This window comes from Microtus ochrogaster, unplaced genomic scaffold, assembly GCF_000317375.1.
Source record: "Microtus ochrogaster isolate Prairie Vole_2 unplaced genomic scaffold, MicOch1.0 UNK12, whole genome shotgun sequence".
Lineage (NCBI taxonomy): Eukaryota > Metazoa > Chordata > Mammalia > Rodentia > Cricetidae > Microtus > Microtus ochrogaster.
In genome coordinates this window covers 926,558-946,139 of record NW_004949110.1, presented here as the reverse complement: position 1 = coordinate 946,139, position 19,582 = coordinate 926,558, and the positions used below count along the sequence as shown (strand labels likewise).

General features: G+C 48.3%; 1 protein-coding gene across 1 annotated transcript in view; it reads left to right on the top strand.

Annotated features, from left to right (window-relative positions):
* The window catches only part of Tbc1d2b (TBC1 domain family member 2B), a 71,924-nt gene extending 53,637 nt beyond the window's left edge, over positions 1-18,287 (top strand). The window contains exons 8-13 of the mRNA XM_005366647.3: positions 769-962; positions 3,478-3,972; positions 7,296-7,413; positions 10,421-10,606; positions 12,424-12,545; positions 15,173-18,287. Coding sequence (XP_005366704.1) covers positions 769-962; positions 3,478-3,972; positions 7,296-7,413; positions 10,421-10,606; positions 12,424-12,545; positions 15,173-15,368 — 1,311 coding nt within the window. The 3' untranslated portion in view covers positions 15,369-18,287. The remainder of the gene's footprint in view (positions 1-768; positions 963-3,477; positions 3,973-7,295; positions 7,414-10,420; positions 10,607-12,423; positions 12,546-15,172) is intronic.
* Positions 18,288-19,582: the final 1,295 nt, after the last annotated feature.

The window sequence follows — 19,582 nt, the reverse complement described above, 5'->3', positions numbered from 1 at the left end:
GAAAAACCAAAAAAAAAAAAAAAAAAAGAAAATGAAGTGCAATTTGGGGTTCTCCCAAATTAAGATTGTCTAGCTTTTCATTTATGCTGTTGAGATTTAGTTTCACATCTGTGAAGCAGGAATGGTGAGAATATTACCATCTCCATAGATCCAGCAGGGTTGGTTTGAGAGTCAACCATGACTATGGCGGCAGAGGACTTTCCAGCTGTGTGCTGGTGAGGTACAAACCCCTGACACTTCTCCACAGCTGTGGTGTGTGTGTGCTATCTTTTCAACAGCCTTCTGAGCACATTTCCAAACCGTATTCCTGCATATTTGCCAGGGTGAAGTTGATTTTTCTGATCAGGTAGCAAATGGGAACTAGTCCTGCCTGGACATGATGCCCTAACAAAGTTGGTATACATGGGGTAGGGGGATTCATGGCCCACGTAACCAACTAGGATTAGACTTGACCTCAGTAATTGGCACACGACGAGTTTTGTTGCTCACTCTAACCATGTTGAAGACTGGTACCCGTGCTTGTCGGCACTCCCTCTGCGTCCAAACCCTTAGGAAGAAGAGGGCAGCCGTAGCAGGCTATTTCAGCCCTAAGAAGGTCTGTGGCATGATTAGCCTATCACCTGTGCTGTAGTCTGCAGCGGGCTCACTTCCTCATCTACTGGGCATGCTGGCTTGAGCTCATTGTTGGCCAAGTTACCCAAAGCTTGCTTTTCCTGTGTTTTTCTCTGGGTGGGGGTAACACCTTGCCTAACCTTATTTTCTCTGCAGTATTCTAGCCTGGAAGCCAAGCTCTGCCAGGTAGAAAGTAAGTACTTGATACTGCTTCAAGAAATGAAGACACCAGTTTGCTCAGAAGAACAGGGGCCTACCAGGGATGTCATAGCCCAGTTGTTGGAGGATGCTCTGCAGGTTGAGAGCCAAGAACAGCCAGAGCAAGCGTTCATTAAGCCTCATCTGGTCAGGTAAATGTGTTTGATTCTGTCGGGAAGTCCACCGCTTTCTGAAGTTCCCTCTCCGCAGCAGTAGACACTCAGAGCTCTTACACTGTGTCTGATCTGATGCCTGTGACAGCTGCTGTCAGGCCAGTGAGATATACATCATCATTCTCCCTCAGAGATAAGTGGTGGAGCTGAAGTCAGTCCACATCTGTTTATTCCAAAACCATGTCAAAGAGGCCACACCTCCGATACATACCTTCTTCTGCCGGGGCCAGTTTTCTAAGGAATGGGAACCTTTTCCTGACACACATGCATCCCATCCGAGGGGAACCGAAAGCAAAGGGCCAGTGAAGGGAAGCTGTTTTCCCTGTATGGGGAGGCCATTTCTACAACGACTGAGCGGCCCAAGACCCACATAGGATCTGAAACAAACCATGGACCCACCCTAAGATGCACAAAGACACATACATGTAAAATACTGCACTGTTTTTGCAGGAGTGAGGGTCATAGAACCTAGAAGTATATGACGGATCTTGGATTAAAAGCTCATATACAGTATATTTTCTGACAAGTCTCAGAGTGTTGGGACTAGGAAGCTGCAGAGTCACCTGGTGCACCCTCCCTTCTGCCTCTGTCACTCAGACACAGCACTGTCTCTGGGCCTTGCTCAGTGGTCTCCTCACTGCCTTTCCTCCAGCCTGAGATGAAGCCTTTGACATGCCTGGCCCTCCCCAAACTAACAGAACATACCAGCATTGACTGCTATTCAAATGACGGAAGTAAACTTTAAGAATATGAGCAGCACCATTGTTACAGCACACTTTTCTGTACCAGTGTGCCGGGCACAGGAACTGCTAAGTGCTCACATACAGAATTGTATTAAATGCTCAGTGCAGGTGGGCTTTGCCTCACTTTATGAGGTGACTGAGTTAGGAGGTGGTATAGCATATCCTAGTGATACCCTGTGATACATGGATGAAACCCCAGCCCAGGCAGCCAGAACCTCACATTCAAGGCTGCTTCCTCCACATCACATGTGGTTGCGTCGTTCATAGTTGTTGGTGACCTCCGGGAACTGTTCTGAAGGTGTGTTGCATTCTTCCAGTGTGCATTTAGGAGTTTTTTCCATCCTTCCCTGCTTTGAGGAACTATACTAGATAAACAGACCACAGAGGCATTATTGCTTCCCTTCATGAAGGGCACTTAAGACCTTTTTAGTTTCCATAGTTACAGACACCATGGTCTATGTTCTGTGTGCCCAGCAAGAGTATATCCAGAACAGAGAAAAGGAACACGATTCCTAATGTGGAAGAAGTGCACGCCTTCAACTGCACTAGATTTGATTTCCAAAGTTCCTAAGCATTATGTCAGAAGCTTTGTACTAGATTCCGATACTGCCACAACTAATCACAGACTCAGCGGCAACATTGCTGTCATAAAATTCATGGGTCAGAAGGTAACATAAGGTCTTACTGATTGAAATTACAATTTAATCAAGGACTGTCTCCTTTTGGATCTTCTGGGGAACAGTTCATTTCCATCATTAAAAATGTTGGTAGATACAGTTCCTGGTAGATATAAAGCGAGCCCTGCATTCCATGGCTCATGGCCCCTTCCTTCTTTAAAGGGTCAGCGGCTGACCCAGTTCCTGCAAAGGTACCTGTCCTTCCTGCCTCTTCTGTTCTTTTCCTCTGATCTGTTCTTCAGCTTTCCCTTTTTCTCTTTGAAGGGTTCATGTGGCTATTGGGTCTCTTGGTAACCCAGACAGTGTCCTTGTCTTAATTCTGTACCATGAGGACCATCTGCCACCATCTTCTCCTTGAATGTTGTCACAGATTTCAGGAGTAGGATGTTGACATCTGTGGGGCCATATTCTGTCTGCCAAAGCCTTGATTAATATTCATACCCTCTTCGTGTCTTTTCACCTTTGAAAATGATGCCTTGTGGGTATGTATGGTAGCACACACCTGTGATCCCAGCTATTTGGAAAGCTGCGACAGGAGGAGCACTTGAGTCTAGGCTGGCAAACATCACAAGATACTTTTTTTATTAAAACAAAACCTTTTGAAGCATGAAGTTGTTCCGGGTGTATGAAGGCAGAGACATGTACATTGACATAGCCACATAATTGGGCCTCCTTTTTTTTATTTTCTTTGGTCCTTTATCTGAGACGGTGTCTTTCTAGCTATACCCAGACTTGTCTTGAACTTAGAATCCTCCCTCTCCAGCCTCCTGAACACTGAGATCGGCCGTGTACGCCCCTCTGCCCCACTTAGGTCAGTCTTGCTTGGTGATAGTGCTTGTATTTCCTTCCAGTTTTATCTGGTTTTATGGGAGTTTTAACCCATTTGACAGTGATTTCTTTCCCTGTATGAATGGAGAGTTGATCTCATTAGACCTTTTCTGTGCAGAGGCCCGTTGTCCTGGCCCTGCTTATCCAGACGCTTGTATGCTTGATGGACTGAAATGTCTCCTGTTTCAGTGCACTGTTTGCCAAGACCATGACGTTTCTACTGCCCCTCTTGTTATTTGTCCACAGTGAGTTTGATATCTACGGGTTTAGGACTGTCCCTGATGACGACGAGGAAGAGAAGTTGGTCGCCAAGGTCCGAGCATTGGACCTGAAGACTCTGTACCTCACAGAAAATCAGGAAGTTTCCACTGGGGTCAAGTGGGAAAACTATTTTGCAAGCACAATGAACAGGGAGATGGTATGTTCTCCGGAGCTGAAGAACCTGATCCGAGCAGGCATTCCACACGAGCACCGCTCCAAGGTATGGAAGTGGTGTGTTGACCGCCACACCAGGAAATTCAAGGACAGCATGGAGCCCGGCTACTTCCAGAGCTTGCTCCAGAAGGCACTGGAGAAACAGAATCCGGCCTCCAAGCAGATCGAGCTGGACCTGCTGCGGACTCTGCCTAACAATAAACATTACTCCAGCCCCACATCAGAGGGCATCCAGAAGCTGCGCAGTGTCCTGCTTGCCTTCTCCTGGCGAAATCCAGATATTGGCTACTGCCAAGGCCTCAACAGGTGGGTGTCAGACTACTCTCTCCTGTGGTTTAGAAAACCTCCAGGCACCAGGCACTACCTGGCAGCTCCCTCTCCTCCCAGCTAAGAAAAGCCTGTATTCTGTGGGGGAAGGATCCCGGGATGACAGCAGGTTTTCATGTTGCAGTACCTCCAGCTCTGTAGCAGGCTTTCTTGACGACTGTCTTTGAATTGCCAGCCCACAGATAATGACCCAGAGACTTAATATTAATTATGAAAGTGTAGCCTTTAGCTTAGGCTTGTCTCCAACTAACTCTTATAACTCAAATTAACCTGTTTCTATTAATCTATGTTCTGCCATGTGGCTCGCGTTACTCTGTTCTGTACTGTATGTCCAGCTTCTTCAGAGTCTCATTGGCATCTCCCTGATATAATCCACGTGCCTAGATTCCTCCTCCTCTTCCTTTCTCTCCCTGAAAGTGTTGCCTCTCTCCTGCCTAGCTATTGGTCACTCAGTTTTGTGTTACACCAAGCACAGCAATATATCTTCACACAGTGTACAGATATCCCACAACACAGTTCTAGAGTAACTCAGGCAGGTTCTGCTTTAGAAAGTCTAAAGGAGTAAAAAGCTGCCTGGGATGTGGCTCAGTGATATTGTGTGTCCTTGGCCTAAGTGAGACCCTGGTTCAGTCCCAACGCCAGGATTGGTAAGCACAGAAGTCATCTGATGAGCATCTTGGAGTCTCATTTCTTTTTTCTTCTTTGCTTTTCTCTTCACACTTCAGTTTTAATCATAAAAATATGCATTATTTGATAATTGATGGAGTAGAAGCTTGTGTCATTCGTTTGTGCAGGATCCTGGATGGCTTTTTCTGCTAATTAGAACTCAGCCCTTAAAGGACATAAACTTGCTTGCCTTTTTTTTCAATTAGATTTTTTTTTTCTTACCAATTTTACTCGTGTACGTAGCCCATCCTGACTGCTGTCATTCAGTACTCTCCCGCCCCTCCATCCCTGTTTCCTCCTTCCTCCCCACAGATCTCTCTCACATTCATCTGTATTTGTTTTGCTTTGTAGCCATTGAGTAGAACCTCTTACAGGTCTTGACTGTTTTCCGCGTTTCCATAAGCACAGAACACAGAGGGCCTCTCACCTTTTAGTAGTGATCCAGGCTGTCACCCTGAGCTGCATGTTGGGCCAGGACAAGGCTTTGTGGGTACCAAGGTCTGCTGCCCACCAAATTCCCCCTCAGCACCAGGCCCTGGGTGCTGGGACAGCTTCTTACCACGTGTCTCGTCTTACCCTGTGTCGTCTCTCTGCTGTCTGCTGTCACTTCTGTTTGTGTTCCCTTCCAAGCTCGTCAGAAAGATACACGGCACATGTAACACTCCTTTAATTCCAGCACTTGGGAGGCAGAAGTAGATCCCTGTGAGTTTGAGGCCAGCCTGGTCTATATACTAAGCTCTAGGCCAGTAAAGGCTACATAGTGAGACCCTGCCTCAAATGGGAGGGAGAAAAGGATAAGAATGAAGATCTTTGTGTGTGCTTGAGAAGTTCTCCCCTAAGCAGAGTGCATGTGCTTGAGTTTTAGATGCTGGTGTTTAGTCTGGCGGCTCAGAGGCTTTTTTTGCCCCTGACCTCCTGGTAAGCTGTCTGAGTCTGCATGTGAGTATTATGGGAGGGGAGGCTTAAAGCTGGACTACCGCTCACTCAAACCCCAGCTGAAACCCAGTGGCTACCAGGAACCCATGACTTCAGTCAACACTACAGGGTACTTCTTTCTGCCCTTGGGAGGTTAGAGACACCTCAGCTTCTCTTGGTCTCCATTTCAAAATTAAAACCTGCCTAAAGCAGCCCTGGTTTTACTTAAAGCCACAGCTCACACCACACTGAGTCTGAAACCCCTGAGGCCAGGGCCCCACGGAAGACTTGCAGTGCTTTCCTGGAACCAGTTCTGTGATCCTCAGTGAACTAGGAACACTGGCGCGCCCCCACCCCGCCCTGTTAAAGCTCTGAGTCTTAATTGGTGGGTGGGGGTAGATTTTTTCCTTGGAACTCTTGGTACGTGCCCCTGGCTCCTGAGAACCTAGTACTTCAGTGTGAGAACCCTAGCTCGTGCCCAGCTTGTGCTAACCGTGCTCAGCCTCAGCTAAGTGCTGTTGGGACTTGCAGATGCCTCCTGGAGTCCTGGGAGCTGGGCCTGGCCGGCTGTGTTTGCGAGGTGGGAACTTTTCTCTGTAACTGTCCTCCAGCTCTCACCTCCCACTCTCCATCCCTTCTAGGGAAACTGGAGTCATCCCAGTGCCGCCCACTCAGGTCCTGTTTTTTAATTTGAGGTTTGCTGATTTCTTTCAGTTTTATCAAAGAAAAGATCAAATTCTGAACAAGGGCATTTTCCCTGTGAGTGACACATTTAAACTTTGTTTGGGACAGAAGTTACTGGATTTCAGCTTAGTGGAGAGGGACTTTTCCTCATTTCTGCCTGTTTCTGGTATAGCCTTATCCCCCACCCTTGTTTTGTGGTGTGGGGATTGGATCCCAGGCCTGAGGCATGCCAGGCCAGTGCTCTGCCACTGAACTGCATTCCCAGCACCCTCTCCTCATACACACTTTTATTTGAAATTTTGAGACAGGGTCTTGCCGACTTGCCCAGACATGACCCTCAGCTTGTGATTCCCCCTGCTCTAGCCTGCTCAGAAACTTGGATCAGTCATGTTTTATCAGCAGCCTCTTAATTATGACAGTGGACAAATGGGCGGAGCCAGGCTTCCATTATGAGTGGCACAGCAGTTGGTGTGTGGGAGCTCCTTCCTGCCCCATGTGCACACCTCCTGCAGCTCCAAGGGCCCCTCTTAGGGATTCTGTGCCATGCCTTCCTCCCTCCAGAGAGCTGGATAGTGGGTGAAATCAGATTCTTAGTCTACCTCATACTCTGTTGCATTCACATTATTTTTTAAAAATAAAAGGACTGATCAAAACATTTTAAGCAGTGAACTCAAAGAATTAGCTGCTTTAGCAGAATATTAGACTGAAACATTTTTTGTTTGTGGATCTGACCTCCAATGGCTGAGCCATCTCTTCAGCCAAGTGAAGCATTTTTTACACAAGGCTGATGGATTACAGGGAGGCGATTTCATTGGGAAATAATTTCAACTTTGAACAAAATCCAAATGACAGAATCAGAGGAAATGTGGCTTTTCTCTTCAAGTTTTAGAGGATCCATCACTTACACAGAAATCCTCATTTATCCTTCATTAGAGAAGTAGAAATCGCACTGGCCCTTAGAGAAAACGGCTTGGGCAGACATCTTGATGAAGGCAGAAACAGGAGCCCGCACTGACCTTGTCCCTGTCTGCCCATAGGTTGGTGGCAGTGGCCCTCCTTTACCTGGAACAGGAAGATGCTTTCTGGTGTCTTGTTACCATCGTGGAAGTCTTCATGCCTCGAGACTATTACACAAAGACTCTGTTGGGGTCCCAGGTACTTCTAAATACTATGCCTTGGTCACTGGCTTCTAGGACTCCAGTTGTCGTCTGACCCAAGTCAACCCTGTGGGGGCGGCTGTGTGCGTGACTGCAGCGGGGCTGCAACAGCTGATCTGAGTGGATAGGTCAGCTCCTTCCACTCTCTGATCACCTCAGAGAGACTGCCCTCCCTGGCAGTCTGTCATAGGCCAAAGATATGGGGGCGGGAGAGATGCTGGTATGTTTAATCAGTTCTTCCAGGACACAGGGACCAGGCTGGAGGAGATGTGGGGGGCAAAGGACTGCTGAGGAAGCTGGAGGAGCCTTAACTGTTAAAGGTGCCCTATCCTGCCATACCCTAGTTTAAAGAGCTGCAGTAGGATTGTCAGTGACCTCCCCCATCAGAGGATCTGGTATGTGTTCCCTTCACACCTGGATGATGACATCAGAGGTCAGAGGAGGGTGACATGGCCTGGAAGAGGCCAGATCATCTGTCTCAACCTGGTCTTGCCTTGGGCACTTCTCTGGGGACCAGGACTACCCTAGTGCTCCCCGATTTCTCTGCTGTCCTGGCCGTTTTCTCTGTTTCCTGGCTACCTTGTTCTCCGGCTCTTCCTGTCTCAACCATAGCTGTGGCTGCTCCACAGCTGCCTCTCCAGGTTCACGCAAGCCTGGCATACCTGTTGACACAGCCTGTCCTTGCTTTCCTTCAAGAACACATCCCCTGCATCTAGAAGTCGCAGCATACACCCCCCCCCCTTTTACACTGCCATCCTGCATTCCCAGGGCAGTTGTAGGGGTGTTTCAGTTCACGCCACCCCATGATGGCTGTTACCCAGCTGGATTAACTCTTGCCTGCCTGCTCATTCTCCTCATTCTCCAGCTAATCAGTGGTACCATCCAGACCACACCTCTGTTATCTTAGGATGTCCAGCACCATCCAAAGATATGTATTTAGTGAGCCTGACCTTATTACTACCAGTTTCACTGTCAGGTCATACCATGTAGCAACCTTATTGTCCCCCATTAGGCTCAGGAGAAAAGGAAAGTCAAAGACATTGAACTAGGTAAGCCAGTTAATTCCCTTGGGCCAACAAGATGGCTCACTGTGTAAATTTTCACCAAGCTTGATGATCTAAGTTTAATCTCTAGAACCTACATGGTGAAAGGAGAGAACAAATTCCTTCATGTTCTCATTTCCATACCATGTACATGTACACACCCCCAAAAAATGAATATTTAAAATAAAAAAAAATAAATGGATAAATAGAAACAAGAAAGGTGCAGTTGCTGTGGGACTGAGCTGAGGGCTGGACTTGGTCCTTGTAGCCCCACGCCTAAGCTTATGTGCTCCTTCCACGTTGCCTCTGGAAGTTGGTGAGAAGCTGAGCTCCGACCTTCCCACAGCTGCAAGTCCAGGTCCCTGTCCTAGATGCACTGATGTCATGGACACTAGAGAAGCTTGCCTGTTCGCCTTGCAGTCCCTTCACCTGCTGATTACCTGTGAGCTGTTTCCCTCAACATGAGTTTGTGAACTAGGACATGGACAAGGGGATGAGGCAGTAGTATCAGTCAGGTGGGGTTTTAAAAATGAGCGGCTAGTGCTTGTGTAATCAGAGCACCTGAAAACAGCCCTGTCAGCTCAAATTTAGAGCCTCGGCTGCCCCGTGTCTTGAAATAGAAAAGATGAAGCATTGCTGTCCCCGCCACTCTGGGTGGGGTGTCCTCAGATGCTTTTTTCCCTGATACCGGAGCCTTTTCTTCTCTCAGATGTCCGTAACACATTTCTCTACGGCATCCCCATTATGGTAAGGCTGCTCTTCAAGTGAGTGTGCCATCAGTGCCAGTGCTGGCCAGATCCCAGAGCCCCAAGCCCACTGCCTGCTGCTGCTGTGACCCAACTGCTGGCCAGGTTTCCCTTTCTTGCCGTCCTTGAAATGCATGTTGTGTGCCAGGACCTCACCAGGCACTGCAGACACCGATGAATGACATACTTATCCCATGTCCTCCAGTGCTCCGTGGAGGAAGGCTAAAACAGAGGCCTCAGCAAGCATTTCCTGGCAGCCTGCTTGATGCCCAGCCCTCTGCCAACCCCTGGACAGCCTCAAGTAGGCACAGTCTGCCATCCTGTTGGAATAAGAGATGTGTACACATTTTCCTCCCACTTCAGTGTCAGATGGCTGTCCTGCACTTACAGACGTCTTCAGCTGACCCCACCCAGACAGAACAAATCCTGTGTCATCACTTGGTCTCATACTCAGATGCCCATCAGTCTTGTTACTTTCCAGCTTCTTCCATGCCAGGGTCTAGAAGTGCTGGCAAATTTGTCATTGTTTGATTGTTGAAGGATAAAGTGTGTGATCTGACTGTCAAGAATGGTGCTCCTGGGGCAGGGGAGCAATGCTTCCTGCTGAATGTACATCAGCCCCAGCTTGACCTCTTAGGCAACTTGTGGGAGTGTGGGATAGTTTGGCAGCTTTTGAAATGGTTTTGAGAATATTGAGGTTTGACAGGGCAGACAGACATGGGTGAAAGGTGAGGCGTGCTCTACAGCTTTTTATGTGCACTTTTGTTTTTTATTATTCCAAAAAATTATGTTCATTTTAGCAGTTTATACCTTTGATTTTGATGCTGATGTCCTTTCTACCCACCCTGCCATGTTAAGCGTGTTCATTGCATGGATGTGGATAGTCACGGTGTATTTCTTGTTCAGTGACTCACCTTTTCTCATGCACCCATCTAAGACTGCCTGTATTCAGCTGAGATGTTGAGTATGGGAGCTGTTTTTAGGCTACAGACTGCTCCTTTCTCCCCGTCCCCTGAGGAGCATGCCATGTAGGGCCCTGCAGCTTTTGTGCTCAGCTGCCCCGGACCACAGAGCAGCCTGGCTCTGTGTGTTCCCATGAACATCTGAAACAGCTGTGCTGTTGTATGTCCCCATGGGTTCCATGCTCTGTTCTCAGGTGGAGCAGCTGTTCTGGTTTGCAGAGCCCAGATCTTTCTCACCTCTTTTCCCTCTCCAGGTAGATCAGCGCGTGTTCAGAGACCTCATGAGTGAGAAGCTGCCTCGGTTGCACACCCACTTTGAACAGTACAAAGTGGACTACACCCTCATCACCTTCAACTGGTTCCTGGTGGTATTTGTGGACAGTGTTGTCAGCGATGTCCTTTTTAAAATATGGGACTCTTTCCTTTATGAGGGACCAAAGGTGAGTGTACTCTCTCCAGTTATATATGCTTGACCATGTCATCAATGGCTGGTTCACCTGGAACTTAGGAAGTTACCACAGCCCCAAAGTTCCCAGTGTGATTGCTCCTGCAAGCCTTGGGAAACAGCAGTTACTGCTCATCCATCAAAAACCTCAGTGTGAAGCTGAGCACAGTCACTCGTAGGGACATCCTGTTTCAGATTAACTAGCAAAACACTTGGTAGTTCAGTGCTCCAGCACTAGCTTTGCTTCTATGAGGCCTCTGGGTTCAGTCCATCTTCCTCTCACCCCACACACCACTCCACAATATACCAAACATAGATAAATAAAAGGCTGATGGGACAGCACAACAACCTCACAGCCTGAGTGTAATTCCTGGAATTACGTGGTGGCAGGAGAGAGCCAGCTTCTACAAGTTTTCCTCCGACCTCTAGACACAAGCATGTGCCCACACACATAAACTCACACCAAATAAATAAATAATTTTGATTAAGTAAAAATAAAAGCAAAACATAACTAAGGATATATAGTAGGAAAGCAATCTCTTTTCCAGTTTTCTGTTGTTTTCTTCTCAATTTTTATATTCTCATCCGTGTTTCTTAAGCCCGTCTAAAGGATGCTGTTTTAACTTACTGTATCTTAGAGCTAGTTCTGTACCAGCACATACAGGACCTTGCTACGTCATGTTGTAACATGATGGCATTCCCTTGTACAGGAGTCAGAAATGTACATAGCAGCCCCTGATGGTGGCCGCTTTGATTAAATTCAATCTCTTGCCACTTCAGAACAAGATGCACCCAGCTCTCCTGTGACTTTCATCTTTCCACACAAAGGCATGTGCATTATAGATTTAGCCGAGAATTGCAGGATCCAAGGTTAGTCCACCAGTAGTGTTGGGGTAGCACCAGGTTGCCCCTCAAAGGGGCCTATCAGTCAAAAGGACTGAGTGGTGGTGGCACACGCCTTTAATCCCAGCACTTAGGAGGCAGAGGCAGGTGGGTCTCTGTGAGTTAGAGGCTAATCTGATCTACAGAGCAAGTTCCTGGATAGCCAGGGCTATACACTCCCAAGGTATAGGTGTGTGTATTATCCCGTATGGAGATTCAGTGTCCAGCATAGATTGCTACCATTTTTATAGTCTTAATTTGTCATTAATAGGAAGAATTCTCAGGATCATCAACACTGTTCCTCTTGGGCTATAAATGAGTATCTGAAGAGAATCATGAACAATTTGACCCTGTAAATATCACTTTCTAAGTTCAATACAGTGTAGGCTGGCGTAGGCTAATCAGGACTCTTAGATGTGGAAAAGCAGTTTGTAAAACCACCAGTTCATTCTCCCCAGCCTGGCTCAGAGTACCCCAAAAACAAATCAGCGAAATCAACTGATTATTTCACTGCATTGAAGAATCAATCAGACCCCTGAGCCAAGACTGTGCCTGCCTCTGGAGTTGCAGCTTCACTTTTTCAGTCAAAAAAGCCTGGGTTTTGATCTTAGGGAAAACTGGCTCCTAGGTTAGTATTCTTTGCTGAATGCAAAGGTTAGCCAAAGGCGCAAGGATTCCACAGAGGGCTCCTCACTCTTAGGAATGTTTTGTTTCTGAATTGGGCTGAACTGTTGGAAACCACAAGTATTTGTTTTTCTGTACCAAAGGGCTTTATCCAATCCTGGAAGTCACCCCTGAATTCAGGTGTCTGCCTGAGGGCAGGGCCCTTGGGATACTTGCTCCAGCCTGCCCCTAGCTCCTGCCCCCAGTCTCATGCCTGGACTCCTATTGTGTGTGTCTTCAGTTACAGTTTCCCTGGCTTTCCCGTAGGTTATTTTCCGTTTCGCCCTGGCACTTTTTAAGTACAAGGAAGAGGAGATCCTGAAATTGCAAGACTCCATGTCCATATTCAAATATCTCCGTTACTTCACTCGGACCATCCTTGATGCCAGGTAAGTCGTCAGGAGTCCTCAGACTCAGAGCTCTCCAGAGAAATGAGAAGGGCTGTGGCCTTCCAGTCAGTCGGGGAGATAGGGATGAATATGGTTTTGTTCTTTATTCAGTAAATAAATCCCAGTAACCAAAAGCAGTGGTTCCATGCCTAAAGCATTTCTGTCTCTGTGATAGGGCAGAATCTGTCCAGGAATGGGATGGTAGATAAAAACAGCTCCCAGTGGAGGAATCCTCCCTTGGACCGTGTAGTGATGAAGCCAGGCTGGAAGAGAACAAGGCTAGGGGGAAATAGCAAGAGTTGTGCTTCCAGCACAGATGTGGGAACAAGTGTACTTAGAGACAGTGGGAGGGGCCACTCAGCTTGTGCCAGGGTGCTGGGGCTCATGGCTACAGCCTAACCTGGCTCTTGTAGGCTATGCTTGGTACTTTGAGCTTCATTCTAGACATATTAGAAAGTTACTAAAGGCAGGAGAAGATCGGGGCAGGACTGGCCCCAGGAGAGTAGACTGTGATGGGAAGGATCAGGAAAGGAGGCAGTCTGGAAAAAGGAGTCCTGAGAGGTGGAGAAAAGTGGGACAGATTGAAGACACTCGGGATTTGAACTTGGAAGGACCCTAGGTTTCTAGCGTGGACAGCTGGAATATTCATGAATAATTTCCCTACACACACACCTCAAGCCACATAGTTATTTCCTGTCTGGCTGCCATTTTCCTAGGCCACAATTGGTGTTTGCTCTTGCAGCTGGGGCGGTTGGCAGAAGCCACACCAGGCCTCTGGGAGGTCGTCTCTGTCTTTAGGATGTCTGTCTGGAGAAGATAGTTTCAGGCTTAGGACTAACACTAAAAATAACCCGATTTGTGCCCAGTGGGAAGGGTATCCGAGAGTGCTTGCTGTGAAAGATGGGTGAAAAGTTCAGAATGAGGATTTTGTTCATCTCACGTTGGTCGAGATTAAGAATGATCAATGAATTCCCACATGACAGCTGACACTGTTGAGAGTATTTTGGTTCCAGAGACAGATTCTGCCTCACCCCAACAGTCTTAAGGGGAATGTCGGGACTGCCTGGAGATAAATCCCCCTCTACTTCCTGTCACCATAGATAGAACTGGGCACTCCCATCTTGTCTGGTCCTACAGCGCCACCTTGTGAATGGCTCTTGAAACAGTTTCCCTTTGCTGTATAAAGGCAAGGTCACTGGACTAAGCTCTCGAAGTGTGCCTCAGTTCCAGTGGCCTCTGGCCCCTGCTCCTGCACCTCCCCACCCCCAGCAAGGCTGCTGAGACGGCAGGTGCCTTGGCTCCACCTCCACACTGAAGTTCCAGTATTTTAAGGAGCTGCCCATGTTGGTGGTCTGAGGAGAGGCCGTTTTGCAGAGTTGATAGGTATTACAAAGAGGGACAGGGACTTCTATCACCAGGTGCATTCAGGAGACTTTGGATGATGCAAGATGGCATTGGTTGGTGTCTGTGGCAGGACTTCTGGAGTCCATGAGAGGCTGTATCTGAGTTCCCTAGGACTACAGCCTGGGCCCTGCCGCAGCTGGCTCTTTCCAGCTAGAGGAGTAAATTAATAATTTAGCAACCCCTTTTTCACTTTCTATAGTAAAGAATGAATGTTCTGGTTTATGGTGCCTGTAGTTTGCATAAGAGGAAGGACAGTGGTGGGCTCCTGGCTCCCAGTCTCAGTGATGCGCCCCAGCCAGATCACAGAGCTGGGCATGGTTAGGTCTGCCTTAACCTCTGGTGATTGCCTGTCCTATAACACATGGGGAACTTGGCCTATGTAGAGAGCCGGCCAGTCTAGCCTTTTCACTCCCTTGCCAGAGAAGGTGGTTAAATTTAAAAAGGAAAAATCTTGGTGCCTTGCATATCCTCTGTACACCTATGCTAACTGTAGTTCACACAGCTAAAGAACAGAAGAACAAATGGTTTGAAACGGGGGAAGTCCTAGCAACATGCTGTTGCTGCAAGTTTATAGGGCCCATGGCCAACAAGGGAATGAGCCCCTGCTGTCAGGAAGCAAAGCCATGCCATGCGTCTGGCAGAGTCAAAGCAGTGTGCCTGACCCATGAGTGCTGGAAAACAAAGCCAGGCATCCAGATGGTCCTTAGCTCTGTCTTCAGTAAACACTGACCAGTGGCTAACGTAACAAACTTAAGACATGTTTTTAGTTGGTTCCTTGACAACTGTGCCTCTTTGAACTGTGTCACACTGCAGACAGGGTCTGATGTCAGGATCTGATGTCATTATCATTCCTAATCCATTGGTGTCAGGACAATTTTCCTAAGCACTTAATATGTCCTGCCTAACACTGGCCCTGAAGAGTCATACTCATTGACACCTGCTGCCTCCAGGTGAGCACCAGGTATTAATGCCTCCATGTGGGAACCATATGGGCTGACACCTCTCTTATTCCCAGTGTGCAGATGAAGAATCAGGCCAAAAACAATTCTGAGTTTAGGGTTGTCCCCTTAGTCACTGCACCTTCTTGTCTCTCTGCATAAGATAGGCCTGGGCTCCCAGGATGGCATTCCCCCATCGGACTCTCTGCATGGTACATGTCTCTTGCTCCCTTTCCTGGTCTCCAGTCAGTGCTCTCCTGATGCCTCTGCTCTTTGTCCCACCAGGAAGCTAATCAGCATCTCCTTTGGGGATCTGAACCCCTTCCCCCTGCGCCAGATTCGGAACCGGCGAGCCTACCACTTGGAGAAGGTCCGGCTGGAGCTGACAGAGCTGGAGGCCATCCGAGAGGATTTCCTGCGTGAGCGGGACACTAGCCCTGACAAAGGCGAGCTGGTTAGCGATGAAGAGGAAGACACTTGAATGGACCTCCACCCTAGGATGCTGCTCTTCTTGCCTTTATAACCAAAAGTAGCAGAGAGAACTCCAGGCATGTCTCTGTTCATTCAGCTGCCAGAATGTAACATCTGTGGCCTCTGGGTATCTGCTGGGCAGATGTCCAAAACTAAGCTGCACTTTCTCATCTCTCATTTGGGAGCAGAGGTCTGATGGCTTTACAGCCATTTCTACGCCACAGCATTCAGTCACATATACCACCGCCATGCTTGCTGCCCTACTGGTGACTCGCCAGTTGACTGTTCCCAAGGGCCTGTTTACAGCATCTTCCAGTTGTGTGAGTGCTTCACCCTGCAAAATTTACTATGCTCCACGTCTCCCTGTGCTCTTTCTTTTTATTCATGGACAGCACTGTGGAGAAATGCCTACAGGGCTTCAGCGTGGCTGCTTCCAGGGGAAAAGGTCATCATAAGGAGAGGGACCTCTTAAAAAACCAAGCACAACTCTTATTCAGAAGCAGCCTTCCTAGAGGGCGTGGGAGCCCTCTGCTGGTGGCTTCACACTGCCAGCCACAGCCCCGTCTGGACTAGCCTTTGCTCTCATACATAGCCTGTAGCACTCACCCTGCCCTGCAGCTAGCCCCACTGTTCTCGTCGCCAGCTGTTTTGCCAGTGTTGCTCTATCCTGACTTGCAGGGGATTGACACACCTCCAACAGCTGCTGTGGATGACTTGGAGGTGCCATTCTCTAAGTGTGACTGGATTGGGGTTCCAAATGAACCTTGCAGTAGGCCCACCTCTGCGTGATGGAATATGGGAAAAACTTTCAGATGTGGCAGAGCTGTGGCTTGCTGACTCCTGGATGGCAGTGGCCAAGGCTCTGATATCATGTCCAGCGACTGGGTGGGGAGTGAGGCTGACTGCCAGCCTCCTAGCCCCGGAAGCATCTTTGCCTGAGGACAAGAGTGACGAGCTCTTTACGTTGCCTGGATCATCCTTGTCCCCAGCAGGGAGCTGGGGTCACTGTGGCCTCTGGCATAGCATATTCTGGGGACTTGGAACACTTCCTTCTTGAAGCTTAGAAAGGGTCTGAACAAGGGTGGTTATTTTTGCTCAACCCTAAGCATCCCTGATGGGTGGCTGTCATGAGAAAGCATTTTCTAACACAGTATTATTGGAACACAAGGGAAACAGCCTTAAATGGACTATCTTACACTACCTGGAAAACAAATAGGAAACAATCCTTAGCTAGTATAAACAGTGAGACTAAGAACTGGAACAAGGCAGTTGTAAGAAGTGCTTTTTCCATGACTGGTTTTCCTGTTTTTGCTATCTACTTTTTAGCACTTGAATGGCTGAGTCGCTTTTCCAGCATCTAGACTGTGCTCAGCTTCTCTAAAAGTTGCTTTTTTTTTTTATTACCGTGTAAAAGGAGCTGGTCTCTATATTTAGTCAATAGCCTTTGTCTCATTTCAGGTATGAAGTGTCATCATTGTGACTTTAGGATGGTGGTTTGAGGCCTGGCTTCTTCAGGGAGCTGTCTGAATTGGACAATGGCCTCACTGCTATTCTCGGGGCCTCCCTGAAACCAAATGCCGGAAGAAAGCCCACCCCCTATGAAATGATGGCTGTCAGCCTTGGGGACAGCTGCTAAGGAGGTACAGTAGGATGGGGTTGGAGCCCCGTGGCTCAGCTCCAGATGCCTGATCTCAGTTGCCATGTCAGTTTCCCATGAAAGCAGTCAGTCCAAATATGTATTTGACATAAATTCTCTTTTAGCAGTGTGTGCCCAGTAGAGGCATCTTAAAAGTATCTGGTGATTCTGGAGACGTGGCTTAGTGGTAGAATATGTGACCTGGCATGGCCTGGGTTCCGTCCCAGCAATGCAAAAGGGAAAAAAAATCCCCAGTATGCTCTTCTACCATCCCCTGAGAGACAGCATTAGTTTTCCAAGCAGTTTCAGAGGCCAGGTAAAGTCTCAAAAGGTTCAGACTCTCCTCCCTGCAGAGCTGAGAGGGCATGGTTGCCTTCATTCCAGTTTCGGGACAGAATGACACAGGCTCCTCACAGAGGCATAAAGCCAGTGATTGGAGTCATCACCTCCCATTCCCTCATCACTGAGACCTCTCTTTACCCTCCAGTGCCCTGAGGTTCCAGACTTAAACCAGCCACCAGCCAGGTATCCCTAACATCAGGGGCTGCCTCGTGGTGCCGTTCATTTGAACCTTTACCCAGCATGCAACACGTGGCTCCTTCCTGGTGAACCTTGTGGGCTGAGAAACCCAAAGCATAGCCTCCAGCATATGGGTCCAAATGCACGTGCCATGGTGCAGGGAGCTCCCTGCCCTCAGAGCCCCCTCTGGTGGGATTTACCAATAGTTCAACTGTTAATACTTTTATATTTTCACTACATTTTATATTTTTATAGACTATTTTATTAAGGTTTTTCTAGATTCTGTAAGACTTTTATATAACAAGTTCTATTTTGTGTGCACAGCTCCCTTGTATGTATTTATATCGACCTGAACATCCCAAACTGCAACTCCCTCCTGTTCCTGTTCGACCTTCTCCTCTTAGCCTTGTCCATTCCTCACTTCTGCTCACCCAGGTAGCCTCTGGTGTCAGCTGTGCTCTGTGGATACAGGCAGTTAGTTACAGGCAGTTAGGCACCCAGTCGGGTTTTGTTATCTGTTACTGCACAGCCCCTCTCACTCTCTGTACAGTGCTGTCTTCCTGATCCACCCACCTCTGGGTGGGCCTGTTCAGGGAAGTCCTTGAAGATAGAGGCTGGATGCAAGCCCAGTGCCTGAGGTTCTTCTGTGGGCAGCTGGAGGACTTGAGGGCACACCATCAAGCAACTGTCCTTTTGTATCACAGCAGCTTTTGTGCTCATCTTTGAGTTAAATGTTAGACTCATAAAGGGAGAAATAAACTAATTTGTATTACATCCTGCCTGGAAAGGTAGCTGTAGTCATTTGTGATGGAAGCCTCTGCATGGTCTTGGAGCATGGGGTGTGCATTACGGGGTTGGCATCCAGTCTGCCAGCCTGCTGAGTCTTGTGTTCCACTGGGATAGGAGGAACAGGATGCCTTTCTCAGAACTGGTAGGCCTGAGTGTCATGGCTGAACTGTGACCAAGGGCTGAGGGCAGAGGTCAAAGCCATAAAGTGAGATGCTGCCTGCGTCTGGAACAGTCCTTGCCACCCCACCTCTCCCCTTGGGAGACAGGTACCCTCCTGTACCAGCTGTGCGTGCCCAGCCTGAGTCATCGTTTGTTTGCCTCCTGTCTGGGCAGACAGCTCAGGCCCAGCTGCCACTGGGGACTCCCCCAGCCATCTCTGGAAAAACACAAGAATGATTAGGACCAAATGTCTTTCCACACGGGAGGTGGGGGCAGGGCTCCTCAGTGTAGGCCTGGACCTGGTAAACTGCTACTCTTAGGGAGACATGGATTTATTCAGCAAGGCCAAAGCTGGGTCAGGAACCCTAGGTCTCTGCCACAGTGCCAATCCCTGATGTGTGTGGGTCTGGAACAAGGAAACGGCTCTGTTCCTATCTTAGTGAGGAGCTGCCATGGGGAGTGGATTGGGCAAAGTTGTAGGAAGCCATTACTCAGAGCATGGGTCTCCAGGGCCTTTTGGGTCCCACAGGACAGCTGCAGACATAGACAGGAAGCAAACCCAATGCTTCTCCACCCTGAGCATGGAAGTGTTTGGATGCACACACGCAACCAGTGACTTGCTTTTCTGAGTAACCTGATCAACTGTCTGTACTTGACCAAGCCACATATAGGCCTGCCTGGAGCCCAGAAGAGGAGGTAGGGGCTCCAGAGCTATACTGTGCCTGTACCTCCTAGTCACTTACTTCCACTGTGAACGTCACCTGTAATGTTTGATGAGATGGTGTGAGAATAGGGAACCTGGAGCTAGACAAAAACCTTTACTCCTGAGAACAACAGCCCCTGATCCACCCTCCCCACTCCTAGGTAGAGCACATCCTGGGACAGGCACAGTGCTGACTGGCTCCATCCTCTGATCCCATTTCCCAGTCTCAAGAAGTGACTTCCAGTGTACCCACATTCTCAGTGATCAGATTCCTTCATGTTTCCATATACAACTCACTCTGGAGAATAAACCGTGACCAGTGTCGTCCTCTAGAACCCCAGGCTTCAGACTTGGAGGAGGGGCATAATACCTTCCACAAGACATCCAAAGGATGACTCACAGCCAGAAGGAAGAGTAA